We start from the raw sequence: 27,830 nt of genomic DNA, 5'->3' as shown, positions 1-27,830 counted from the left end.
AGGTGTTCGTTTCGAGATGCCACATCTCAACAAATGTAGATACCACATCTTATCAGCATTCAGATAAGAACACCTAATAAGTTGCTCTAATCCAGACCTCTGAATATACCCTTTGAATATACTATTATTTGGATTACCCCACCAATTCCACTCACGAAGGGTAGATGTTTTCGACATGCACCTAAGGGGCTCACGTTCCTAGTTAAACAAAAAAATAAAATTAAGGTTAATTACCATGAACCAGACTTATATTCTACCTTATATTGTCACAGTAAAACGACTTATCTGGTTATTCCAAATTGCAGCTGCTATGTGAGTTTTAAAACTTGTAAGTAAAGATGGATCAATGAGACCTACTCAGATGGTTCAATAGGCTCGGCATGTACCTCAACATTACTATCTTGAGTAGCAGCTACATCTTCAACCTCTGTGTCAACATTACTATCATGAGTAGGAACTACATCTTCAACCTTTGTAGTATCCTCAAAGTGATCTTGAGGAGCCGCTCTGTGTCTTCTCGTTGAGGCCGTGGGACGCTGTCTATTAGGTCGGGATGATGAAGCCTCAGTAGTACCTCTGCGAGTCCTCTTCATATCTAAAAACAAATAATATTAAGTACACACTCAGTAACGTATTCGGTAGATGATCACTGAAAAAAGGAAATAAATTCAGTAGACTATCACTAAAAAAAGAACACAAATTCGGTAGAATACCACTGAAAAACCAAAATAAATTCGATGGGAGTCTCTGAAAAATAGAAACAGATTCGGTGGACAACCACCGAAACAAGGTAACAATTTCGGTGGTAACCCACCGAAAGTAAAATAAATTTTCATACAACTCAGGTTCAAATTCAGTGGACTACCACTAAATCAATGTAACCATTTCGGTGGTAATCCACCGAAACTAGAATCCAGTTTCGTAAAACCAGGTTCGAACCATACACAACGTTGAAATCAAAATCAAAATCAAAATCAGACGACCAAACTGCCACAAATAACTAAGATTTCTTGGGCTTCGATAGTCTTACCAGAACCACGTGGTAAGAAGTCCTTCCCAATAATGCTCTCTAAGGCAGAAGACTTCCCTCAACTCTGCACGACAGAACAAAAATATAAGCAAACATTATATATTAGCATCACAACAAATTCAGTACTTCAACCAATTCTTCTAAAATTCGCTATCATATTCTAGAAGTTTTGATTCTTTTTTTTCCCAATTAGCAAGCATGTTCCACTTAGCGTAGACAATTCCTAGCAGTTCAACCGAAACGCATAAAAGCAATTCATTTATTTTTAAGCACCACGAGTATAAACTAGTTCGAAGCATTAAGCTTTGGTCAAACTCGGGGGCTAAGTTACAAAGCAGATAAAAAGAAACACAAATCAAAGTTCATATACTCGGATTGATGAGAGAGATGAGAGAAGGTGAGGGATCGGAAGCGGACCTAGCCACCGACGACGGCGATGGGGGTTTGCTGGGTTGTGCGATGGGTCTTTGCAAATGGATGGGTTCTGTGACGGGGTGTATTTGCAAGAGGAGGGAATTTTCGATGAGGTGGGGCTTGATATCAGATGGGGTGGGGTTTGATTTCAGATGGGGTGTGTTGAAAGGGAAGGGGGTTTTCGGTGAGTGGTGTCTGATATGGAATGAGGTTTACACAGTGAGTTAAGGAATGAGGTTCATGAGGGCAATTTAGGAAAAAAAAAAGGAGTATAATGAGTAATTTGAAATTTTATTAAAATTTAGTGGGGTGTAAAGAGCAATTAATGGGGTTCATATAGAATTACCCTATATATAAATGTGTATATGTATAAAACTAGAACCACGATTATTTCTGTCCATTATATATATAGACTGACATTCATATGAAAGGATTGGTTACACTCTATGTAATTTTTTTTATAGAATCATAGAGAAACGCTATATGCAATTGACTTTATAAACACATCATATCTTACATAAATTAGATTTTATAAATACACCCTATTATTGCCAGCTATCTTTTTTGGGTTTACTTAATATTTGATTTTCGGGTTTACCCTTTGGTGTTGAATTCATACTTAAAAAAAAGTAATGCTACACTTACCACATTTTTATCCCACATTTCTATACCACATGATGTGGCATGTCCATATTATATGTCACATCAATTAAATCAATGAAGTGTATTTTAATTAAGACAATTAGAAAAACAAATACTGGAATAAATCATAAAAGAAAAGAAAATCTTAAATAATTTTAATTGATGTTGATGTCCACCTCAACTGCCACATAAGATGGTATAGGAATGTGGTATACAAATGTGGCGTCTCTCTCTACCCCCAACTCTTTCTCTCTGTCTTTTCTCTCTTCCTTTGTGGAAACTAGGCTGACGAGTTTTGGCCGGCGATCTTGGTATTCCGGCCATAGCTAGACGGGTGACAGGTCGGAGAATTACCAGAGGAGGCCGACAAACCACTCTTGATCCCAGCCCCTGCGAGCCTAGCCTTTTTGGGCTGTCTCGAACTCCAGGAACCTTCGAGGGTTTCGAGTTTTCCGACACCGTTTTCGTCGGCTCCAACTACCGTTGTCGTCGATCCATGTATGGATTTCCATCCTATCCTCATGCTCTTGCTGATAGTATAGTTATTTGGGATCAATTTTAGCTTTTGAGAGCTTGAAAACTCTGTCGTTTCACTTCATGTCTTGCATTCAGCTCTTTGGTTGCTGGACTCTGAATTCTGAAATGGTGTGAGAGCTTGTTGAGTTGAAACAGTTGATTATTTGAGCTTTAGCTTCAATCAAGAGGTACATAGCAAAATGGCTATTGGCGGTTTGATCTCGAACCTGAATTTCAGTTCTTTTATCGGCTCAGGTACGGTTGCTTCACTATCTTATCCTGATGTTTTTGTTCTTATTAGTTTTTGGTGTTTTAATTTTGTTGCGTTTTGTGAATTGTAGCTTCTTAGTGGAATTAATGCATGCATGTGGTTTGAATTTTATAATTTTATTTTCGAATTGCCATTTTGTGAGCTGAAAGAATTTGTTTATTTGGTTGCATGTTGCTTCTCTTGCTTTGCATTATCATATAGTTATGTTGGTAAATTTTCGATTGCAAATTGTTGATTTTGCTGCTGAATTTTTCAGAAAGTTTAGTAATGTAAGATCCCATATCGACCAACGGAGAGGGGGTGATGTGCCTTATATGTACATAACCGCCTCCATTTAGCAAGAAGCCTTTTGGGAGCTCACTGGCTTCAGAGTCATGGGAACTCCAAAGTTAAGCGAGTTGGGGCTAGAATCCCAGGATGTGTGACCCATTGAGAAGTTGCTCGCGAGTTCTCAAAAACAAAACCATGAGGGTAGAGAGGGGGGCCCAAAACGGATAATATCATGCTACGGCGGAGCCAATCCCGGGATGTGACAAGTAATTTAAGCCAAGTCTACCTTTAATTCAACAATTCACCAATCAGTATGTATATATGAATATATTTACTGAGCAATTTGGAGTTGAGCGTGACCAAGTCTACTTTTAATCCATAGATAATCTTATAGAATATCTAGAGTCGTATAAGTTAAGATTCATTTAATGATATCCTTTATTTCATAGAAATTGGGGCAGTAGAATAAAAAACCAACCGATCCAACTTTCAGGCTATATATATATATATATATATGCATGTATGTATGAATTTATGTACTGAGCAATTTTGGGAATGCTTTTATCTCTTTGAGTTCATTAATGACTTGCTTAATTTAGCTGAAAAAATTTAGACAATTTGTATGTCAAATTGGAAATAGATGGAGGGATGGACAATTTGGGAATTCTTATCAACATAACTTATTATCTTCATTTTGATGCTTCTTAGGCGATTTCCTTGTTACTATTTGTAACTCTTTGATATTGGCAGGAAAAGTATGTCAAACAAACCACGTTGTTGTGATTCCCTTGTTACTATCTTCATGCATGGACTGCCAAAAAGTCGTTATGAATTTTCATCATCGTTAATTGTTTCACTTGCAGTGTTATTGGCTTTCGGAGTTTCCTCGAGGAATTCGTTTTGGTACTCAGGTTCTTTTGGACTCTCTTTGATGATGTCTTCTGAGCCAATTTCAAGATATACTTTGAATATATCAGAATTTCTTACTTCCGGCAAGTGTGTCTCACTATTTGTGTGATAAGTGGAGTGCAGGGGCCTCAATTGCCTTCTTAGCTACTTAAAGTCCATCTTTTTCTTCATGATCATCTGTCATAGATGTCTTTTGTACCTTGTCCTCAGCGCACTCTTTAGCTTCCAAGGTTGCTTCATCATTCGGAATGTCAGGACTTGCAACTATTGTTGAGATAGAGTCATCATTTATGCTTTTATCATTGTTGAGTATTGATTTTGAGTGGTATTGAGTTGTACATTTTTATCATACTTATTATGCAAATGAAATGATGTAGTTGTTAATTTCTAGTAAGTGGTATGAATAGTTGTTATATTGTTCATACCCTGCAACTGAGTTGATTTCTATGACATAGTATTAATAGATTTTCAGTAACAAAGCATGCACTGCATTTTGCTCTATATATAGTTGATCACTTGAAGTTTATGATATGCATAATGTGATTTTTACTAAGAAGATAGTTCTATGACATAGTATTAACAGTGTACTTTTTTTCTTTTTCTTTTTTTCTTGTAGAGGTATTTCTTTTTGCCTTTGCCATTGTTTCTAGTGAAACTGTGGACAATTAAAGGTGGTTTATGCACAGGATATCAAATGTCTTTCTGGGCTTTTTTGGGTTTTTTTTATATAGTTTTTTTGTATGAAATAGTAGCAATGTACTTCTATAACATGGTATTAACAATGTACTTCTATGATATGATATTAACAATGTACTTCGAGCTTGCTGGGCTTGTTTTGTGTTTTTTTTTTTAGTTTTTGTGTTGGGGTTGTTTTAAGTTAATCAATGGCAGTCATGTAATTTATAGGAACTTCAACACTCAATTCTTATGTAATAAATGATTTTTAGGTATATTTCTATAGTGCATTCCATATGAGGGTTTATTTATTTATTTTTTATTATATAATTTTAGCCCATATTTTGGGTATACTACTAAAGCTCCCCATTTTTTATTTTATTTTTTTTTTATTTTTATGATGGAGCTATAAAAAAAAACACACAAAAAAGGAGGGGGTGTTGAGACCCAAAGATCTTGATCTTCAATATATAATAAAGGGCCAACAGTTCCTAAATTCGTGAAAAAAGGCCAAAAGATACTTTTTCTATTAGGTGGCGGTTTTATCCCCACATTTATTTATTTATATTTAAAGTATGAAGTATAATTAGTACTCATACAAGCACATTTACCTTTATTTAAAGTATGCAGAAGGTTTATCGTTCATACTAGCAATTTATTTACAAACAATTTATAGCAATTTATTTTATGAATTAATTGTGCGTTAATAGGATATACAGATCAGGACCAAAAGTTCCTTAATCCTCATCATACAACTACATCAGGACATAAAGATCATTGATGATGATAATGATAATAATATGAGAGATGACAGTTCCTCCGGAACTATATTTGCAAAAAAGTAATTGGACTTGAAGATCCTCGACATATAAACCAGGACCTGAAACTCCTTGATAATGTAATGGTGTCGTGCACATGAATAGTAAATATACTGGCAAATGTATTATACATGAATAATAACCAATTTGGGTGAACCATTACTACATACAAAAAGGGACCTGCAGTTACTAAAAATATGACATGAAGTTCAAACATCTCAGTTATGTCCAAAACCAAAAGTTTTGAGAACATTTACACAAGGAGCTTATACTTATAGGGTAATAATATAATCAAAGACCAAATTACTAGCTTTTTGCTAGCCTTGGACTAAAAACAGAATAAACAAAATGATTGAAAACGACACAACTTTTTTTAGTGCCCAAGATTCGGCATTCAACTTCCTTTTTCAGGCTTGATTGTGAAAGGAAAGGAATTAATCTAATTGTTAAATCCCTTAATTTTTGCAGCAAAATCATCTCCCCTTCGATCAGTGGCTTGTGGAGTTTTCGCGGCAAGCTATTGGAGAAAGGGATATATATATATTCATATATTTTTAGTACATCTTTTGTCTTCTGATATGAGCCACAAGGAAACGTATAATTTATTTGTGATAGAAACAAGCAAACCCCCATGAAAATAAATAAAATTAGAAAGACATGAGAGACAAACAACTTTTTTTATTATTATCAAAATGAGAACTTTCATTCATAAAGAAACGACGTGAATATAACCAGAGCTCTGACTTCTCTACAAAGTGGCCACATTAAAATCTTATCATAAAAACCCCAAATAGAAGAAATCCGGTTAAAAAGAGGGACAAACAACTTTTCTTTTGCTTTTAAGAGGAAGAAAAAAAACCAAGGGTCTTATTCTCAAATAATTAATATTGATTGATGGATGCCTACATGCCCCACATCGCATGTTGATAAAGAAAGAAATGCCAGCAGCCGTTGTCCCAAACTGGTAATTGATGCAGCATACCGCACGCTAGCAATCAGAGAGTCATTGACAGCACCACTGTCTGATCTCACTGCTAACAGTATTTGCTCATGGAGAGCAGTATTCAAATCCAAATTATTTTGGGGATAGGAAGACATTTTTGCACACGTTCCGGTATTCGTTCCGACCTTTGAGATGAATTTACTCTTTAAGTAGTGGCAGAAAGTAAGGAATTTACTCGACTGAGATGAAGGAGCGGTGCATTGTAAGCATCATATATATTAGGAGGTAAACACCTGAACCATCCTCATTATTTGAATTTGAGTTTTATAATACTCCATTGTTGTTGCTTTCAAAACAAAGGATGAGATACCTACCTGAATTCTCTCAACAGCACTTAGCGTAACTATTTTTTTCATTTTTTTTTTTTTCAAAAATTTTGCAAAGGAAACTTTATTAAAGAAATGGACCCTACAACATTTTGGCCCAAAATATATAAACAAACTAAAGCCCAAAATCAAAGAGAGGAAAACAAAATTGTCAAAACCAAGTTTTTATTTTCTAGTTATTTTTGGAATTCAAACTTCGTATCTCTTCATCTACATGAAGTTAGAAAATTCTCAAGATAGTAAGCGCTACGCATTATTTGGAATCAACTAGAGGTGAGAAAATTCTCAAAACTTTATTGATAAAGTATTGATAACATGAACTCGAACTTTGTCGGAGCACGATATTTGAGAGAGCGTAACTAGAGAGTAAGATGACCTTGCTCAACCAAAGAGGCAATACAATCATCAAACATCTCTTGGACAGTCTTGAACTTGAACCCTAGACTCTTCAACTTTGAGGTGTTCAAATCATACCTTGGCCTGCCTAGTTGCTCAAACCTGAAAATTCCCATGTACACATTAATCTTAATAACAGTTCGTAATCTTCTGTTTTCCATAAAATTATTTTCAATCTTTTACTTAATTTAATTCCCATGTAGACTAGCTTAGCTATCTATTTGTTGTTTTTACTACTTATATTTGGGGAAAAAAAAATCAAACCTTTTGGGGATAGGTAAGGAAGGATATTGCTTGGATAACAAGGAAGCCAACTCATTGTTGTCCAAAACTGTTGAGCTGCAAAGGTATCGACCATGAGCACTTTCATGCTCATAAACTGAGATGTGGCAAAGTGCAACATCATCAATGTGAACATATCCCATCCTTCCATGCCACTTGAACTTCTCTGTTTCCCCTGCTTCATTGTTCAAACAAATCGGTGCTTAACAATCATATAAACGGAATTAGTAGTTAAACCAAGAATGAGTACCTTTAAGCAGGCCAAGTACGTCTGATGCAGTAGAACATAAATCTGGTGGCAGACAAGGTCCGATCACAAATGAGGGCAGAACAGTTACCAAATCAATCCCATTTTCTTTGCAGAAATCCCATGCCGCCTTCTCAGCTAAAATTTTCGATAAAGGGTACCAAATCTTTTGTAACAGGCAGGTTAATCAGTCACATGGATTATATATAATGTACATACCATAACCAAATATGGAGCTTAAGCAATGTTCTAGAATAGATCATTATAGTTCTGCATTGCTTTGCTTTGAAGCTGTTAGAATTAGATATAAAAAGAGCAGAATTCAAAGTTACTTTGAATTCACAAAGGCCATAGGATTTGATGTGAATTTGGTGATGATCATGACAGAATTTAAACTTCAACAAGGACAGAATGCTACCTGAAGTGTCTCGCAGAGTTCTACAGAGCTCCATGACGACTCATCCAGTGGTATATTGGAGTCGAAATCCTCATCTGGCCTCACCCTTACAGCTGAAGAAGATGAGGTGAGAACCACACGCCTTAGAGACGGATTTTTCTTGCACGAACGTAGCACATTCAATGTACCCTCAACAGCTGGTTCCAGGATTTCTGTCTGTGCACAGATGACACATACTAGTTACAACAATACTCAATTTGTGTGAGTGGTATTAATTGTAGGCCAATTGTGATCACTTGCCAGATATTTGTTATCCAATTTTGCTAGAATATGAACAAATGATAAGGTGGATCTTTTGTTTGAATATATGATCCACATTGAGAATTTGGCAACATGGCATCCCAAATATGTGACAAGAAAAAGTTACCCTTAATTTTAAGGACATAATATATTCAAACATGCCTTTGGATCATATGAAGGTTTCAGTACAGGGGAAGCAGAGTGGAAGACACCATGGCACCCCAAGATTGCATCATCAAAGCTGCCTTCTTCCATTAAATCAGCCTTCACCAATCTGAGCCTTTCCCTAGCTCCTTCTAGCCTCCACAAATGCGCCAATTTCTTCTGGTTTCCTTTGAATGCATGTATAAACCAGATGACCATAGTCTTATAAAACAATATATAAATTTGTCCCATAAAAAGAATGCAATCTCTACTTCATGCAGATTTTAACTTGGGGGTTACCTGGGTCTCTAACAGTTCCAGTTACATGATTGCCAGACAAGAGAAGTCGTTTAATAAGCCAAGATGCCAGAAAGCCAGATGCCCCAGTAACGCATACTTTGCCCGATTCAAGTTTCTGATCCATCCCCTTCAAATGAAGCAGTGATTCAGTGCACAGAACCCCTTTGGCCACCAGATTTTATAAGGAATGTATACATGTAATAACTGTTGGGGGTTCCAAGAGTATGAATGGGAGAAGGTAAGCCATCCTATGCTTGTGGTCTAGTAAATCTTATTCTTTGTGAAGTAAACAAAGTCAAAAGCAAAAGTGTAATGGTTTAACCTTGAGCTGTGGTTAGAATTAGGCAAGTCAGGCAAAAGTGCTGAAGTCCCATGCCATTCTTGCACCACAAGCTCCATATTAATTCTTTGGTCTAGATTTTCTTGATCCCTCTGATACAATATAACAATGAATCAAAGAGAGCAATCACAGCTTATTTAGAGGCAAACACCACCCTAAAGGCCAACGGGGTCTAGCCCATTGGAAAGGGGCCTTGATTTGCAGACTAGAGGTCTCATATTCGAAACCCCCTCCTCTATAGTTTAGACTATCACTTGTACTAAAATAAATAAAACCACCTAACGATTGGCCAAAGTTTCCTATTAACCAATGAAATTCTGTGTAGTTTGAATGAGTGACCTACTCTTCCTAAGCTCCCCAACTAGTCATTAATGCAAAGGCTCTTCTCTGGAGAGAGGCTACAATGAAAGTGATGAGGCTATTTGAGGAGACCAATCCTACAATCAAAACATTTAAAATGTTTGATTTTTTTACATTTGTTGATGGTGAGATTGACCTCCTCAAATAGCCTTCTCACTTTAAACTCCTCATTATAGCCTCCTCATCCTCTCTAATCTGGGTTTCACATTTGTCCTCAAGACTGCACTCATCAACCCAAGAAGTAATTTCAAGCCTCAATGCCCTAAAACGCCAGGTTCCTATTTTTTAGATCCATTGTTCCCTGAAATGTAGTCCATTTATTTATTGGGCCGGACACTTCTAAAGACCTTTTCTTTGTTTGTTTTTCACTGAAAAAGTCGTTTTTCTTGTAAATCCAAAGATGGGTGCCCACCAACTGTGTATGTAAACCTACCAAACCTAAGCATGTTATGGTAGTAATTTTTATGTATTTCCCTATGCCTATAAATAGGCCTCTAAGATTGATGAGAAAGCAGAACAAGAAGAAGAAAAACAAGCCTAGAGAATTTCTATGGCTCTCTATCTATACTCTCTTAAACTCTCTCTCAATTCTCTTAGTTTTATAATACGTGATCTGCACGAATACGCTTTCAAAATACTAGCTGAATTCTCTGATCAAACCCCCTGCTTAATTACCTTTCTATCTCAAGTCTTAGCTACTAATCTCTGCAACTGCAGCAGATGATATAGTCCTCTCTTAAAATATCTACAGACATACAACTTACAAGAAAAGAAAGTGTTAAAGAACACACAATCCAGATAAACACATTGTTTCATTCTCTACCTCTCATGAAACCACCACACAAAAGCCATACTTCTTCCAAAGAGAGACTTACCAGGGATGGAGACTGAAGCATTGGTGGAGAACTGTGGTCTGCTCAAGAGGGAGATGCTACTGAAAGGGCCAAGGCACAAAACAAGGAAAAATAATTCTTGCCGACTGTCTCAGAGATAAGTCCTCCACTTGTCTTTATCTTGATAGTTTATTACATTATTATACCTATAATATTATATATTCATATTGATCATAAAAAGCGAGTAATGGTGTGCTGGAGGAGCTTGTGCAGATTCATCCACTTTGTTTATGAAATTATTGCTTCAAGGAGGATGCGTGATATCCTGCACAAAGATGAATGATAAATATATAGTATTCTATTGCATCTTGGTGTTGATCAGAACCCACCAGAAAAACAGGGTGGAAAAGCTTTCTGCAGCTTTTGATATGACTGCCAGAAGCTTTCAGGCGATACTTGTATTCTATATATTAATATAATGATAATATATAATCTTACTTTATATAATGAGGATGGTGATTTTTCCATTCTTTTTTAATTTTTTAATATTTTTTACGATAAGATAAAAGGGAATGTAAGTAAACAAAAAAAAGTGAGAACATACAATTTTAAAAAAATAGAGTGTAAGTAAATAAAAACAAAGTTGGAAAATTAGTACCATATAATAATAAGTTATATAATTTTTACATATATATATCAAACTAGAACCACGATTACTTATGTCCATTATATATATATATATATATTTATGACTGACATTCATATGAAAGGATTGGTTACACTCTATGGAATTTTCTTTTTATACATAGCTATAAAGAAACTCATTTTTAGTTATAGAATCATAGAAAAATCATACATGAAACTGACTTTATAACACATCATATCTTATATGAAATAGACTTTATAAATACACCATATTATTGCTAGCTATTTTTTTTGGGTTTACTTAATATTTGATTTATGAGTTTACCCTTTGGTGATGAATTCATATTTAAAAAATCTGGTGCGTCTCCCTCCACCCCCGACTCTTTCTTTCTATCTCGTCTCTCGTTCTTCACGGAAACTAGGTCGGCCAGTTTTTGCTGGTGATCTTGGTGCTCCGGCCACGGCTAGATGAGTGACTGGTCGAAAAATTAGCAGAGGAGGTCGGCGAACCATGCTTGAGCCCAACCTCGGCCAGCCCAGCCTCTCTGGGCTGTCACAAGCTCCAGGAACCTTCGAGGGTTTCAAATTCCAATATTGTTTTTGACGGCTTTGGAGACCATTCTTGTCGATCCAGGTATGGATTTCAATCCTCTTCTCATGCTCTTGTTGATAGTATAGTTATTTGGGGATCAATGTAAACTTTTGAGAGCTTGAAAACGTTGTCATTTCACTCCTTGCCTTGCATTCAGCTCTTTGGTTGCTGGACTTTGAATTCTGAAATGGTGTGAGAACTTGTTGAGCTGAAACAATTGATTGTTTGAGCTTTAGCTTCAATCAAGAGGTGCAGAGCAAAATGGCTATCGGTGATTTGATCTTAAACTGGAATTTGGATTCTTTTATCGGCTCAGGTATTGTTGCTTCACTACCTTATCCTAATGTTTTTGTTCTTATTAGTTTTTGGTATTTTGATTTTAGTTGCGTTTTGTGAATTGTAGCTTCTCAGTGGAATTAATGCATGCATAATTTTATTTTCGAATTTCCATTTTTGTGAGCTGAATGAATTTGTTTATTTGGTTGCATGTTGCTTCTCATATTATTCATACATGCAACTTAATGAATTTCTATGACATAGTATTAATAGTATACTTTTATAACATAGTACTAACATATAGGAGTGGGCACGGTTCGGTTTGACCAGTTTTTGCCTCAAATTGGAACCAAATCTGATACTATTTACTCGGTTCTATTCGGTCTGATTATAACCAAAAAATTTATAAAACTGTCTGGTTCGAGTGGAACCGATTTTGGTCCTGTTCGGTTTTGAACCATATAATTATTTTTTTAATACAAATTTCACCTGAAATTTTATTTTTTTGGCTTGAAAATTAACAAATTATCCAATTTCATACAAAAAGAAATATTGAGGCTAGAAAAGAGAGATGTTTTGAAATTGAATTTGGGTAAATATTAGTTATGAGATTAAAAATATAGCACTAGATATAAATAAATATTAAAATTATATATTTTTTAATTTGGCATGTTCTGTTTGTTGGGGTATAGAACTGGTTCAGTTCGATTTTTTAAATTGTGTTTGACTTTTTGGTCAACATGGTTTTTTGCGGTTTTTTAAGGTCTGGTTTGGTTCTGTAGATCGGTTCTTTGGTTTCGATGCCAACCCCGATTAACATATTTTCAGTAACAAATCATGCTCTATATTTTGCTCTATATAAAGTTGTGCACTTGAAGTTTATGATATGCATAATAGTATTAACAGTGTACTTTTTTTCTTGTAAAAGTATTTCCTTTTGCCTTTGCGATTGTTTCTGGTGAAACTATAGACAATTGGAGGTGGTTTCTACAAAGGATATCGAATGTCTTGCTATGCTATTTTTTGGCTATTTTTTAGTTTTTTGGTATAAAATGTAACAATGTATTTCTATAACGTGGTATTAACAATATACTTCTATAACATGGTATTAACAATGTACTTTGGACTTACTAGGCTTGATTTGGGTTTTCTTGGTTGAGTTTTTTGTGTTGGGCAGGTTTTAAGTTAATCAATGGCAGTCATGTAATTTATAGAAACTTCAACACTCATTTTTTTATATAGTAAATGATTTATGGGTATGTTTCTAAAATGCATTCCATGTGGGGGGTTTTTTTTTTAATTATTATTTTTATTTAAATTTCATCCCCTATTTTGGGTATACTACTAAAGCTCCCTTTTTTTTTCTTTTTTCTTTTTTCTTTTTTCTTTTTTTAAATGATGGAGCTCTAAAAAAAACACAAAAAAAAGGGAGGAGGTTGAGTCCTGGAGATCTTGATCCTCAATGGCCAGCAATCCCTAAATTCATGAAAAAAGGACAAAAGATGCTTTTTCAATTAGGTGGCGGTTTTATCCCCACATTTACATTTATTTAAAGTATGTCCATACCAACAATTTATTTACAAGCCATTTATAGCAATTTATTTTATGAATTAATTGTGAGTTATGATGAATTTTACAGCATACGCAAATCAGGACCAAAAGTTCCTTAATTCTCATCATACAACTACATCACGACATGAAAATCCTTGATGATGATAATGATAATAATATGAGAGATGACAATTTCTCTGGAACTATATTTGTGAAAAAGTAATTGGACCTAAAGATCCTTGACATATAAGCCAGGACCTGAAGCTCCTTGATAATGTAATAGTGTCGTACACATGAAATAGTAAATATGATGGCAAATGTATTATACATGAATAGTAACCATTTTGGGTGAACTGTTAGTACATACAAAAAGGGACCTGCAGTTTCTTACTCATAAAAGAGCAATTAAATGATAAACCAGAAGTTTCAACAATTTATTTTACATCCGTTTAATTATTGTCTTACTTTTATTATTGTATTTAATTTATTTCATTTCAGTATTTTATATGTATGAATCAGAAATTCAAAATATGACATGAAATTCAAACATCTCAGTTATGATGTTTAATTATGTGTAATCCAAAACCAGAAGTTTTGAGAACATTTACATAAATGTAATTCTGGAATTCAAAGCACTATTATTAATTCATTATTGAATCCACTTGTTCGAACCTGAAGCTTCGAATATATGAAACCAAATTTTTAAGGAATATCATGAACCTGAAGTTCATTGGTTATGTGCTTATTTTGAATTTAATTCATGGAACCTGAAGTTCTATATATATATGAGATAAATTTGCAAGAACTCGAAGTTCCATAGACAAACGTACAAAATGTTTACATAGAATCTGAAGCTCAATATTGTTGATATCATGATTGGTAGGTAAGGAAGGATATTGCTTGGATAACAAGGAAGCCGACTTATTGTTGTCCAAAACTGTTGAGCTGCAAAGGTATCGACCATGAGCACTTTCATGCTCATAAACTGAGATGTGGCAAAGTGCAACATCATCAATGTGAACATATCCCATCCTTCCATGCCACTTGAACTTCTCTGTTTCCCCTGCTTAATTGATCAAACAAGTCGGCGCTTAACAATCGTATAAACGAAATTAGTAGTTAAACCAAGAATGAGTACCTTTAAGCAGGCCAAGTACGTCTGATGCAGTAGAACATAAATCTGGTGGCAGACAAGGTCCGATCACGAATGAGGGCAGAACAGTTACCAAATCAATCCCATTTTCTTTGCAGAAATCCCATGCCGCCTTCTCAGCTAAAATTTTCGATAAAGGGTACCAAATCTTTTGTAACAGGCAGGTTAATCAGTCACATGGATTATATATAATGTACATACCATAACCAAATATGGAGCTTAAGTAATGTTCTAGAATAGATCATTATAGTTCTGCATTGCTTTGCTTTGAAGCTGTTAGAATTAGATATAAAAAGAGCAGAATTCAAAGTTAATTTGAATTCACAAAGGCCATAGGATTTGATGTGAATTTGGTGATGATCATGACAGAATTTAAACTTCAACAAGGACAGAATGCTACCTGAAGTGTCTCGCAGAGTTCTACAGAGCTCCACGACGACTCATCCAGTGGTATATTGGAGTCGAAATCCTCATCTGGCCTCACCCTTACAGCTGAAGAAGATGAGGTGAGAACCACACGCCTTAGAGACGGATTTTTCTTGCACGAACGTAGCACATTCAATGTACCCTCAACAGCTGGTTCCAGGATTTCTGTCTGTGCACAGATGACACATACTAGTTACAACAATACTCAATTTGTGTGAGTGGTATTAATTGTAGGCCAATTGTGATCACTTGCCAGATATTTGTTATGCAATTTTGCTAGAATATGAACAAATGATAAGGTGGATCTTTTGTTTGAATATATGATCCACATTGAGAATTTGGCAACATGGCATCCCAAATAAGTGACAATAAAAAGTTACCCTTAATTTTAAGGACGTATAATATATTCAAACATGCCTTTGGATCAGATGAAGGTTTCAGTACAGGGGAAGCAGAGTGGAAGACAACATGGCACCCCAAGATTGCATCATCCAAGCTGCCTTCTTCCATTAAGTCAGCCTTCACCAATCTGAGTCTTTCCCTAGCTCCTTCCAGCCTCCACAAATGCACCAATTTCTTCTGGTTTCCTTTGAATGCATGCATAAATTAGATGACCATAGTTTTATAAAACCATATATAAACTTGTCCCATAAAAAGAATACAATCTCTACTTCATGCAGATTTTAACTGGGGGGTTACCTGGGTCTCTTAACAGTTCCAGTTACATGATAGCCGGACAAGAGAAGTCATTTAATAAGCGAAGATGCCAGAAAGCCAGAAGCCCCAGTAACGCAAACTTTGCCCGATTCAAGTTTCTGATCCATCCCCTTCAAATCAAGCAGTGGTTCAGTGCACAGAACCCCTTTGGCCACCAGATTTTATAAGGAATGTATACATGTAATAACTGTTGGGGGTTCCAAGAGTATGAATGGGAGAAGGTAAGCCATCCTATGCTTGTGGTCTAGTAAATCTTATTCTTTATGAAGTATACAAAGTCAAAGGCATAAGTGTAATGGTTCAACCTTGAGCTGTGGTTAGAATTAGGCAAGTCAGGCAAAAGTGCTGAAGTCCCATGCCATTCTTGCACCACAAGCTCCAAATTAATTCTTTGGTCTAGATTTTCTTGATCCCTCTGATACAATGTAACAATGAATCAAAGAGAGCAATCACAGCTTATTTGTTGGCAAACCCCACCCCAAAGGCCAACGGGTCTACCCCAATGAAGAAGGGCATTAACTTGCAAATTAGAGATCTTATGTCCAAAACTCCCTCCCCTATAGTCTAGACCATCGCCTGTACTATTCCTAAACTCCCCAACTGGTCATCCTCTCTGACCCGGGTTTCACGTTTGTCCTCAAGACCGCCCATCAACCCAAGAAGGAATTTCAAGCCTCATTGCTCTAAAACGCCAGGTTCCTCCATTGCTCGCTGAAATGCAGTCCATTTATTTATTGGGCCGGGCCGGACACTTCTAAAGACCTTTTCTTTATTTGTTTTTCACTGAAAAAGTCGTTTTTTTTTTAAATATGGAAAACCCATATTTAAAAATAATAATAATAATAATTAATTTCCTTGAAAAGAAACACGAAAAGGAACAACTAATAGTAATAAGATATAAGCTAGATTTTCAAAGAAAATAAATAAGATATAGACTAGAAAGTAATATTAATGGATGGTATTCTCCTTGTCCTTATTATCATTGGAGGCAAAAAATAATAAATATTCATAATTTCCTTGTGCTATATTAACATGAAAATTCTAACTCACCCTATTCTATTTACCAACATATCAAAAGTACAAATATTAGAACCCAAAAAATAATAATATTTATTTTCAATTGCAAGTAAACTCTTTGATAGAAAGCTAGAAGAAGCATCCTACTCCCATTTGGTTTAGAGCACTTTAAATACAAGAAGACCAACAACCTACGAATTTAGGAGGAGGGAACAACAAAGAACAAACAGAAGCACTTCTTCTTGTTCTGTCTTTGCAGCGCTCAAATCATCAACCAGGTACTCTCACTCTCTCTCTCTCTCTAAAATTCTCACACTCTGTCTCTCTAAAATTCAGTTTAAAGAACCAAGCTATCTCCTTTTGATGTTATATAAAGCATATATAAGTAAACAAACTTTACAAAAGCAAATTAATTTCGTTTGATGCCCTACCCGCCGATTTAAAAACCCACAACCCAAAAAACCAATCTGAGAAAAAGCTCTGATTTTTGGCTGAAAAAAGCTCTGGGTTTTGGCTGAAGATGGACACCGGCGGCAACTCTTTAGCGTCGGGTCCAGACGGAGTGAAGAGAAAGGTGAGTTATTTCTACGACCCAGAAGTGGGAAATTACTATTATGGCCAAGGGCACCCGATGAAGCCTCACCGGATTCGCATGACCCATGCCCTTCTCGCCCACTACGGTCTTCTGCAACATATGCAGGTCCTCAAACCCTACCCGGCCCGAGACCGGGACCTCTGCCGCTTCCACGCCGACGATTACGTTTCGTTTCTCCGAAACATCACCCCCGAAACGCAGCAGGACCAGCTGAGGCAACTCAAGCGGTTCAATGTGGGTGAGGACTGCCCTGTCTTTGATGGGTTGTATTCGTTTTGCCAGACTTATGCTGGTGGATCTGTTGGTGGTGCTGTGAAACTGAACCATGGCTTCTGTGACATTTCTATCAATTGGGCTGGTGGTTTGCACCATGCTAAGAAGTGTGAGGCTTCTGGGTTTTGCTATGTCAATGATATTGTGCTGGCAATCTTAGAGCTTCTTAAGCTGCATGAGGTTAGTTTATCTGATTTCATAGTCTAAAGGTTTTGACTTTTTTCATGTTGGGTTAGTTTTGTTTCGTAGAATTCTGAAATGGGTTATTGAAAGTGTTGATGTTTTGCCAAACAGCGTGTTTTGTATGTGGACATTGATATTCACCATGGAGATGGTGTTGAAGAGGCGTTTTACACGACGGACAGGGTCATGACGGTTTCATTTCATAAGTTTGGGGATTATTTCCCAGGCACAGGAGACATTCGCGATATTGGGTACGGGAAAGGGAAGTATTACTCCCTTAATGTTCCGTTGGACGATGGGATTGATGATGAGAGCTACCATTACTTGTTCAAGCCCATCATTGGGAAGGTGATGGAAATTTTTAGGCCTGGTGCTGTTGTTCTCCAGTGTGGTGCTGATTCTTTATCTGGGGACAGGCTTGGCTGCTTCAACCTTTCCATCAAAGGTCATGCTGAGTGTGTTAGATATATGAGATCCTTCAATGTGCCACTCTTGCTTCTAGGTGGCGGTGGCTATACTATTCGGAACGTTGCTCGTTGCTGGTGCTATGAGGTACTCTTGTTGTATTTTGTTTTATTAATTAAGGTTTCCAAACTATTCCATGTGACGTGATTATGCTGAACATAGAACATGGTTTTTAACATATGAGTAATAATTTCTTACCAGAGAGTATGTTGTGTTATGTGATTTGAATAATACGCCTATAGTCTGGCAGATGATTACTCTTTTACACATGGCCGTTGTAATTTCTGCTTACAATATTCGGCACAGTTTATTTATTTTTAACTCTTGAGTCTTGACTGAATACTTTTGATCTGAATTTGTGGTTTGTAAAACAGACGGGAGTTGCACTTGGAGCAGAAATTGAGGACAAAATGCCACAGCATGAGTATTATGAGTATTTTGGCCCAGATTATACTCTTCATGTTGCCCCTAGTAACATGGAAAATAAGAATTCTCATGTGTTACTAGAAGAAATACGATCTAAGCTTCTTGAAAACCTCTCCAGGCTTCAGCATGCACCCAGTGTCCAATTTCATGAAAGACCTCCTGATACTGAGCTTCCAGAGGTACTTTTGTGCAACAAATTTTTTTTTTTTTTTCTGAACTAATTCCATATCTTCCATATTCGTCAAAACTTAATAGTCATCTTATTGAAACATATTCTTCTGTATTGATTTGTTTGACTTATCGTAGCAAATTATTGTTCTTTGTTCTCATTTTACATGATACAGCTAAGTGAATGAGGGTTTCATTTGTATAATGTCTAAATAAGTAGCTTATAGTAGAAAAATGTTGTTCTCCAGCTTAAAATCACAGAACAAGCTGGAACTGGTGCTCCTGTTGACTCCAAAGAGAAATTCTTCCTAAGCAGAAGACTCCAAAATTATTCTTTTCTTAATAGTCATCAAGCTGACATTTTGACATTAATATATTTTCCCTCTCCTTCCTCTAATGCGGCATTCATTGTTGCTTAAGTGATAGAATACTTGATGATCCAAAGGAAAAAGTTGCCGCAAAGCTCCCATCTTTCTTACTATTCTTCAATCTTTGTATAATGAATGTAGCTTGCTAGTTCACATTAATCTAATTTGAGTTGTTATCTGGTTAATACTTTTATAGGCTTGTAATCAGTATTTGAAATTTATTTTTTGTTAAAAATCTTGTAGGCGGATGAAGATCAGGATGACGGAGATGAGAGGTGGGATGCGGATTCTGATATGGATGTTGATGATGAACGGTATTTTAATTTCTTCTCTTAATTTACTATCATTATCTTGCACTTTCATCTTTGCAATATTCTGATTTATGGTTTTATACAGTAAGCCGTTATCAAGCAGAGTAAAGAAAGAGATCGTTGAAACTGAGGTTAAGGATCCGGTATGCTACAAACCATCTCACAAACTTTTTTGTAAATTGGGTGCGGAAGTGTATAAACTATAATTCAGTGAAATCGGGCAATCGATTCATTTGTCTAGTCATGAATATTCCTATGCATAGTAAATTGTGCTCATTGTCTTTGATGACGGACAAGTGGCTAGACTTTTCACTCATGGCAAAGAAACATGAGGAAATCTTGTCTCTTAGTAGTGTTTCTTTTTCTTCCCTTTATTATCCTGTTTCCGATATGCTGTTATGTGAAGCCTACACTGGATTAGTACTGTTCCTTTTTTATCTTTTTTGAATGAGAAGTATGACCATGTTCAAGATGACGTAGCATGACCGTGTGTTTCCTTTTCTGTTTATGCTTATATGTTTATGTCCTGCACATAGCACAACTACGTTCTTGTGATGTGCTCATATCATTTGTTGTGCTACATTTCAAAATTTACATATGCATGTGGCTTATATCCTCTTGTATGACAACATATGTCATATTCTTTCTGCATTTGTACTTGATAAATGATGGGATTGTAGATTCACAACATTGAACTGTTTAGATCCTATTTTTTGTGTTTATTTGCCTCACCAATTTGTATTTCTGGTTGGCATGGTGTACTGGGGAGCCAGAAAGGAAGCACAGAGAATGCTAGAGGCTCAGGCTATGATCCAGCAGTAGAAGAGATTACAACAGGCGCAAAGGTGAAGTTAAACACACAAGTCCACAGACAAAAGCAGGACACACTTGATATAAAAATGCTCATGAACTAATGGTTTTTCCTGTCGGCATTTACATTTGCAGGCTTTGGATATGGGCTCTGGGTCCGCAGATGAACCGAGTGTGAAGGTTGAACAAGAGACTCTGAATAAGCCTGCTGATCAGATATAAACGTTAACATGACCAATTTTCTTTTTTTGGTCAATTATCATGAGCAAAGTCATTCTAAATTTAGGCTTGATTTATGGATGAGTCCAGATTAGGGTAGCAATTGGAAATGAACTTGTATCCAAATTTGGCCTCTTGTACTTGTAGATGCATTTTTAATTGTTGAATTGAGAGGAAGGCATGGAACAGCAATCGTATTATTGTACCATAAAACCATATTTATGTCAAGAAATGCCATTTCAATTACCTTTACTCAAAAGAATTTTCACTTTTTATTGACAATTGGAGTGATATAACAATCGCCTGAGGGCCAAGAAGAAAACCTGAACAACATGTACGTTATTGGAACAAAGCCAGTAAGTCTAAATTACAAGGCAAATTGGTAAAAGGGAAAATCCAATTTTGACAGTATCTGTTCCAATGATAGTTTTTCTTCTCATGAATATTGTCACTAGTATTTCCATCAGTTGTATGTATATTTGTACGTGTCCAGTCAGTACAACCTGACTTATCTTAGATTTCTGACTTCGAGCCCTTTTCAGTGGCTGAGTAGCAAACGAAAGACTAAGTTGAGTGTGGCACGTGGTGGTCGAAGGCAGCAATCTGAGATTCACCTGAGTTGTATCTGTCCAGGCTAAGTTTGAGAGTCCTGAGATTGTATTACTAAAGACTGAAAGATAAATATGATGTCAGGTATTCTGGTTTATCAACAAATCAAGCCATCCAGTATTGGTTACTACCAGCCAAGGGATTCTCTGGTTGCTAGAGCTCTGCAACCACCAAAGGAAAAAAACAAGTACAAAATCAGAAAATTAGCAAACCAATGAGAATTTCTATGTCAAACTTTGATTTTAATGCAATCCTCCGTACGCAAATAGTAATGCAAAACTGAAGCAAATAAATGAGAAAGTCTATAACGGCAAAGAAAAATGTTGGTACCTGCAAGTGAGACTGATACATTCTCTGTCTAAAAGGCCAACTAGGTGCCCTCTGTGATCTTGAACATGCTCTGTAACTACTGGAATTTGATTCATTCCATACCTATTCATAATATTCTGAGCTGAAAGTAGATTCATACTGGGTGTAGCAGTCCATGGAGCTTGGCATACTTCCCCATTCAAAGAACACATTTCAGATACTATAAGCTCCTGTAACAGTACCACCAGTCATTCAAGCTCACAGGGCCACAAAAACGTAAAAAATTAGCAGTAGTTCAGCAAGAAAATAATCCATTACCTTGGGTCTCTGTCTTCTTGATTGTGCATATTTATTGCTGTACTCTTGAATGTCTTTAAGTGTCAGTAAACCAATTAGAATATGATCATTATCAACTATCATAGCACAGGGCTGCTTCTCTGCAAGCATGAGAGTCACTGCTTCTGTAAGCAAAGTGTCCATTAAAACAGTCACATATCTCGTCCTCATGGCTTCAGAAACGAATATTCTCTTTTCCAACTTTTCAGTGTCAATATTAGAATCATCTATACAGAGTGAACTTTCAATTTCACAAAGGTCACTTGCGTTAGACGTCCTTTCAGTGAAAGCATTACTAGAAGATACCCCACTTGCACTAGGGGAAGGTACTTCAGGTTGTTGAAAGCTACTAGTTTTTCCCTGATTGAGTTTCTTCCAGCTATCTTTTTTTCTCCTTGTCTGTCCAGATGTGATCCATGAAGATAACCCCACAGCTCCAAGTAGCGGAAGAACAATTCGATAATCTTGTGTCAATTCGAAAAGCAGCAGAACTGACGTAAGGGGTACCTGACAGACTCCTGCAAGAGTAGCAGCCATTCCAACCTGTAAAAGGAACCTCTCCAATGGTCAACCACAACCTGATTTTGACTACCCGTTATAGCGTCAAATTTCAGCAGAGAATTCCAAACAGAGAAACAATATATTCACACAGAAAGTTAGGCTGTTCTGTCTTAATTATTACATAGTATTACAATGAAAAGTTATCTCATGTACCGTCCATGTCAATTTTCAAAACCATTTGACAATTTAGAACCAACTAGACAACTGACTTTAACCTTCTAATAAAAAAGCAGGACACACAAAACCTACTGCTGCAAAGAAAAAGGTTTTTGCCCCTGAAGGCGATGGCTAATATTGTAGGTTTCTAGTTAACTACATAAAGTGATCTCCTAATTCGAATGTGATTTTTGTTCTCAGAAATATCAAAACAGAATTCATATACCCAAAAAAAAACAAAGCGAGTTGACCATTGCCAGAAATTTGAAGGCAAACTATCTTCTAGATGCAAAAGTGGCATAGAGCATACCAGGCCATATGCTTGCGGTGATGCTACTTCCAATATGGAGAGATGAAGTATAGGATTGGACTGAGCAACTGCAGAACTGATGACTTTCCCATATGCCATTCCTGTTGCTGCACCAATAAAAAGTGATGGAGCATAGTAGCCACCCACCAATCCAGACGCCCGGCACAAAGAGGTTGCACCTATCTTGACCACTACCAGCTGAAGCAATAGATCAGCTGAGAGGCCTTTCACAAGTGGTCGAGATTCCAGCAAAATGTCAACATTCTCAAAACCCCAGTAAAGAATTTCAGGATATGCCAATGCTATAAGCCCGACTGCTAAGCCACCCAGTATAGGGAACAAAAATCTTGGTACGCCAATAGTCTTGTGAAGATTGTCAACAAATCCCAACATGTATGATGTGCACTTTGATAAGGTTAGCGAAACCAAGCCGCAAAGGACACCCAGCAAGAGATATAGCGGAAGCTCTGAAAATGATTTGAATACGTCTCACTGTTAAAACCGCACCTTTTAAATAATAATTTGAACATCTATCTCTAGATATACTAAAGGTATGCCTGAAAAAATTCATCCCAGTAGAGTGAATAACCTAGTGTTGTAACAAATAATAGGGTAAACTTACAAACCATATTTGGAAAAGGAAAATCACATTACTAGGAACAAGAAATACTCATAGATTATGTAGTAATGCAATAGTCAGCAGAAGAAATTATTCAAATCAAAAGCACCAGTTTTTGTTCACTCGAGGGTGCAGAAAGTTATCTATAACATTTTCAAGAGTGAAACAGATAATCGATAGTATACCTGTAGGTGAGCGGAAGTCATAGTATGGGACCTTAAAGGCTGGCTCAGAGCCAAGACCAACTTCTGTAACTACAGAAGCTATCACAGCACTAAGTATGACCATAGATGTGGTATTTGTTAGTGAAATAGATGAGGAATCTGATGGTGATGGCCAAAGGACTGACTCAACGGCAAAGAAACAACCAGAAACAGCAGCATTAAACCCTGAAAAAAGACAGAAGAACAATTACATTGAGAGCAAACATATATTAATAACTGGCAGCATGGAGAAACATAAAAACGAATACCCACCAGAAGCAATTCCAGCAGCTGATCCAGCAGCCACAAGAGAGAGGCTTCTTTGTGAACTTTTACCAAATACAGCACCAACACCCTTTGCTATAGAAGTTCCAATCTCAACGCTAGGACCTTCAGGACCTAATGAATTCCCAGTCCCAAGAGTGACACCAGCAGCAACTGCCTTGAGAAATGGATGCGATGCAGCCTTGAGACTATGAAAAACCGAAATGGGCATTCCCATTTTCACCAATAAACTTTCTTTTTCTTCCTCTCCTTGCTCATTGCCATTTTTATTATCTTCTGAACCATCATCCAGAGCACCTCGAAGCACATTTAACATGGCTACGATCAAACCCCCAGAAGCTGGAACCAGAATCACTCGCTTCCACATATCTCCCATTGGCTCCTCTCTGAGCCACGAAGCTCCTCGTTGTGGTATCCCATCCCAGAACACATCACGTATCTCATGAACCTTAACATTCATATCAAAATCTCAGATAAAACTTAAAACTTTGCAATCTCAGATAAAGCTCAAAACTTTGTAAGCAAGCAAGCATGAAAAGCAAAAAAGAAAAAATGGGTAATGGGTAAACTAAAACATACAGCGTAATTAAAGAGCACGACACCAATTCCAGTGAGCAGACCCACTAAGCTCGACGACAACACTATTGTCCAGTTCCCACGGCCACGGCCTTGGGCTATCTTTTCTTCTTCATCTTCATCTTCTTCTTCGTCATCATCGTCTTGTTGTTGTTGCTGTTGTTGGGATTTTTGATTTTGAGGGAGGGAGAGAGGAGGTCTGAGAGTGAGAGCTCTGCCATTTTTGCTACGCCTTCTGGTTCTAGTGTTTGCTGTGTAGGCAACAGTTCCAGCATTTCTGCTGTTGCTGCTGATTTTGGTGTTTGATGAAGGAGAGAATAAAAGGAAGGTTTTTCTCAGCGATGGTGAAGATGGAGGAGGAGAGGCCAGGGGACGCAAATGGCAATGAAACTGGGTGTTGGGGAAACGCCATATACAGTCCAAACCTCCCATTAGCTAGACAGAGGAGCTAGCTAGCTGTTCAGTCCAAGTACGATAACAAATGGATAAACCTCTCATAAAATAAATTATTATTCTTAGAAAATAATATTCTTCTCACTTTTTATATTAAAAACAATGTTTTTTATTTATTTATGTGCTAATATTATTTTTATTGTGGTGATTTTACTGATTTTACTCTTTTATGTTAGAAAAATAATTAAATGGAGAAATAATTATACTTTTGAATAACTAATAATCACATTTTTCTTCCTAATATTGACAGATGTTTCAAATTCGAATATTTATGTCTCGACATAATTTTGGATCTGATATCGGTTTTGTTAGTTTTTTTTTCTTGTAAGATATTCAAAAACCAACTGCCGAATAAAAGAAAGCTCATGTAGAAAGTATCAACCGTCGCTCATCCAAATACTACAACTCACTAAATGGAGAAAACCATTGTGCCTCTTTCCTCAAGAATATAAATATATACAAATTTTTACAACCATCAATAACCAATTCAGCCTAAAACATCATAGTTTTTACTGTCTGCCCAAAATCAGTAGAGAAACACACAACATTTGCTTTAAATAAATAGAATTAGCTGATTAAAAGCCTGTGCTTATCTCATTTCCTGTCATGGCAAAGAATGAAAGGTAAATAGTCCCATAAAATAATTTTTGCCCTCGGCAAATGGAAACCTATATGGAAGTCAATGGTTTCATAACCTCTCCTGAAATTTTGTCTTTTGTATTACGGTGGCTCTTGGAATTAGTAGCACCTTTCTCAGCCTCCACAGCCCAAGTGTAAGCTATCATGCCCATAGCAGCAAGAGCCATCCCAAGAAAGTTTTTAAGGCTGAGCTTTGAATCAAAGAGTAGCCACGCCAATGTCATGACACATATGGTTTTCATGTGGCCTAAAACCTGGAATGAGGATGCTGAGAACCGCCCTATGCAGAGGTACAGGCTGACTTTGCAAAACACTGCTATTGAGCATGAAAGTAGCAAGAAAATCTGCAAACACATTCACGAAAGCACTTTTAGAGATTAAAGATCAGATGTGCTGCAAATGAAACTCAAGGGACAAAACATAAGAAGCATCGGCTTGACTTACAAATGCACCAGAAGAGAACTTATAGTTTGATAGAAGTTTGCCGGTGAGATAGAAATCGATGAATGGACAAAGAAAAAGAAGGGAGAGAGCTTGCATTGGAGTTGTCTTGGTGAGCAATTCGAAAGACCCTATTGAGTATTTCTTCTGTAAAGACCCTATTAACTGTTCCTCAAAGGAAAAAAAAAAACCAAGTTAGTGTCACATTCTTAGTAAACTAATAATCCAAATGAAGGAGGAATTTGAGTAATTGATACACACAATTTGGTGTAAGGATGTACACAAGACAGCCACACAAGCACAGAGGAAACCTTTAGCATTAACTTTCACATCAGTCACTGTACTGATACTCACACCTACAACCACCATTACCACAGCCATCTTTGCCCCCCTTGAAAATTGTTTTCCATGAAGAATCCATTCCATCACACATACCACAGGCACCATGCTTAACCTAGATATCTGCATCATAATAACGATTGCCAATTACAATTAGAACCTCCGATAATTAATAATGGCTTACAATCGTCCATGCGCGTGTGAACAATTGTCCTTAGCATTCGCCTCTACCAATTAAGAAGGTGTAATTTAGGACCAAAAATGATATGCACCTGAAAAAATCCTGGAGAGTTTAGTATGAGGCTGAAGTTCATTGCAATGATTGAGGCATTGGCTACAACTGAGAACAGAATAAGCTCCCACAGAGGAATTACATGCGTTGATGCAGAGTAACCAACGGCATTTGACACCAAACACACCAATGCGGTCAGAGAATAGTGGAAGCTAGACAACGTTGTAGCTGCAAAGAATACACCAACATCAATTGCAGCAAACCATTTTAATTACCAAAAAGACTCAATTATGTTTATCACATAATAGCAAAAAAAATTAAGGAGTTCATCTTATAAAATGGTGTTTTGTAGTCCACTTGTACTGCGGCCATTAGTGATCCTCTTTGAGTAGTGTTACAGTATACGCCGATGTTTACTCATTACATCAATTATTATGATCGGTTGTCAAATAACACATCATTTTAATTTGATTAGCTGATTATAGGGTTCAAAATGTTTTAATAACTTCTTATAGACCTCTCCATGCACGTGTAATATGATGATGTGAACCACCGGAGGGATCAATCAAAGTGCATTTGTTGTACCAAAAAGAAAGCTATAGCATAATTAAACAATGAAGCTATTTAAAGGTTTTATAATCATGTTGTAGGACACAAACTCATTCCATGTTGTTAAAGAAGAAGAGGATGTAGAACCGACCAAAGGCGAAGGCAAAGCCTTGAGGGGACATGAGCTGCCTGTTGGCCATGATAATCCCCACCGAGCTCACAACGGTCATGCTCCATGCTCCTACATTACATACCGTAAACGGCGATTTTCTCTCCTTGATCTCCATTTAAACTTGATATCCAAGCTGATCATCCACCACTCAAGATGCTTAATTTTTTTTAATTACTTTTAGTGCAGCACTTCTCACTTAATGACCTCCCTCAGAGCCCAAGTGGAGTAGGGTTTGAGTTTTTATAACAAATACAGGCAAAACATGCACTATAAATCATGAAAAGGGAAGGCTGGCATATGATATTGCCTGCAGGCTTCATATTGCTTTCTTTCGCTTTTGCTGTCTCCCTCTCAGCAACCAGCATGTTACCCT

The 27,830-nt window shown here is 36.8% G+C and overlaps 5 protein-coding genes and 3 long non-coding RNA genes across 9 annotated transcripts; 2 read left to right on the top strand and 6 right to left on the bottom strand.

The window, feature by feature from the left end:
* Positions 1-395: 395 nt before the first annotated feature.
* LOC148916066 (uncharacterized) lies at positions 396-1,595 on the bottom strand. The gene is made up of 3 exons (XR_016127666.1): positions 1,448-1,595; positions 1,031-1,094; positions 396-595 (listed from the first exon to the last, which is right to left on the bottom strand). It is a non-coding gene; the product is annotated as an uncharacterized LOC148916066 (long non-coding RNA).
* Positions 1,596-7,022: 5,427 nt separating this feature from the next.
* On the bottom strand, positions 7,023-10,729 carry LOC103334648 (tetraketide alpha-pyrone reductase 1-like). Its single transcript, XM_089053925.1, has 7 exons — positions 10,516-10,729; positions 8,941-9,067; positions 8,659-8,828; positions 8,218-8,412; positions 7,803-7,965; positions 7,535-7,727; positions 7,023-7,372 (listed from the first exon to the last, which is right to left on the bottom strand). The coding sequence occupies exons 1-7, from the start codon at positions 10,534-10,536 to the stop codon at positions 7,234-7,236; spliced, it is 1,008 nt and encodes a 335-aa protein (XP_088910051.1). The 5' UTR covers positions 10,537-10,729; the 3' UTR covers positions 7,023-7,233.
* Positions 10,730-11,103: 374 nt separating this feature from the next.
* LOC148916065 (uncharacterized) lies at positions 11,104-13,993 on the top strand. Its single transcript, XR_016127724.1, has 3 exons — positions 11,104-11,752; positions 11,868-12,026; positions 13,626-13,993. It is a non-coding gene; the product is annotated as an uncharacterized LOC148916065 (long non-coding RNA).
* Positions 13,994-14,152: 159 nt separating this feature from the next.
* On the bottom strand, positions 14,153-15,464 carry LOC103334721 (tetraketide alpha-pyrone reductase 1-like). Its single transcript, XM_089055051.1, has 4 exons — positions 15,446-15,464; positions 15,091-15,305; positions 14,676-14,838; positions 14,153-14,600 (listed from the first exon to the last, which is right to left on the bottom strand). The coding sequence occupies exons 1-4, from the start codon at positions 15,462-15,464 to the stop codon at positions 14,296-14,298; spliced, it is 702 nt and encodes a 233-aa protein (XP_088911177.1). The 3' UTR covers positions 14,153-14,295.
* Positions 15,465-15,533: 69 nt separating this feature from the next.
* Positions 15,534-16,528, bottom strand: LOC148916064 (uncharacterized). The gene is made up of 2 exons (XR_016127723.1): positions 15,816-16,528; positions 15,534-15,703 (listed from the first exon to the last, which is right to left on the bottom strand). It is a non-coding gene; the product is annotated as an uncharacterized LOC148916064 (long non-coding RNA).
* Positions 16,529-16,644: 116 nt separating this feature from the next.
* Positions 16,645-20,927, top strand: HD1 (histone deacetylase 1). Of its 2 annotated transcripts, none has more exons than XM_008237626.3 (8): positions 16,645-17,128; positions 17,352-17,898; positions 18,013-18,453; positions 18,741-18,971; positions 19,572-19,642; positions 19,725-19,782; positions 20,413-20,484; positions 20,585-20,927. In XM_008237626.3, the coding sequence occupies exons 2-8, from the start codon at positions 17,371-17,373 to the stop codon at positions 20,669-20,671; spliced, it is 1,488 nt and encodes a 495-aa protein (XP_008235848.1). In that variant the 5' UTR covers positions 16,645-17,128; positions 17,352-17,370; the 3' UTR covers positions 20,672-20,927. The 2 variants fall into 2 exon arrangements, with proteins under 2 accessions (XP_008235848.1, XP_008235847.1); XM_008237625.3 differs by having other exon boundaries at positions 16,647-17,128; positions 17,371-17,898.
* A 60-nt stretch (positions 20,928-20,987) lies between these two features.
* On the bottom strand, positions 20,988-25,112 carry CLC-E (chloride channel E). The gene is made up of 7 exons (XM_008237627.3): positions 24,636-25,112; positions 24,045-24,504; positions 23,754-23,957; positions 22,950-23,416; positions 21,905-22,465; positions 21,608-21,816; positions 20,988-21,438 (listed from the first exon to the last, which is right to left on the bottom strand). Exons 1-7 carry the CDS (start codon positions 25,062-25,064, stop codon positions 21,405-21,407), a joined length of 2,364 nt encoding a protein of 787 aa, XP_008235849.2. The 5' UTR covers positions 25,065-25,112; the 3' UTR covers positions 20,988-21,404.
* A 383-nt stretch (positions 25,113-25,495) lies between these two features.
* Positions 25,496-27,691, bottom strand: LOC103334722 (UDP-rhamnose/UDP-galactose transporter 3-like). Its single transcript, XM_008237698.2, has 5 exons — positions 27,437-27,691; positions 26,777-26,964; positions 26,427-26,627; positions 26,169-26,330; positions 25,496-26,068 (listed from the first exon to the last, which is right to left on the bottom strand). Exons 1-5 carry the CDS (start codon positions 27,570-27,572, stop codon positions 25,754-25,756), a joined length of 1,002 nt encoding a protein of 333 aa, XP_008235920.2. The 5' UTR covers positions 27,573-27,691; the 3' UTR covers positions 25,496-25,753.
* Between the last annotated feature and the right edge of the window lie 139 nt (positions 27,692-27,830).

Source organism: Prunus mume, linkage group LG6, assembly GCF_029339155.1.
Source record: "Prunus mume cultivar Tortuosa linkage group LG6, ASM2933915v1, whole genome shotgun sequence".
Taxonomy (NCBI): Eukaryota; Viridiplantae; Streptophyta; class Magnoliopsida; order Rosales; family Rosaceae; genus Prunus; species Prunus mume.
This window is presented reverse-complemented; position numbering and strand designations above follow the sequence as displayed.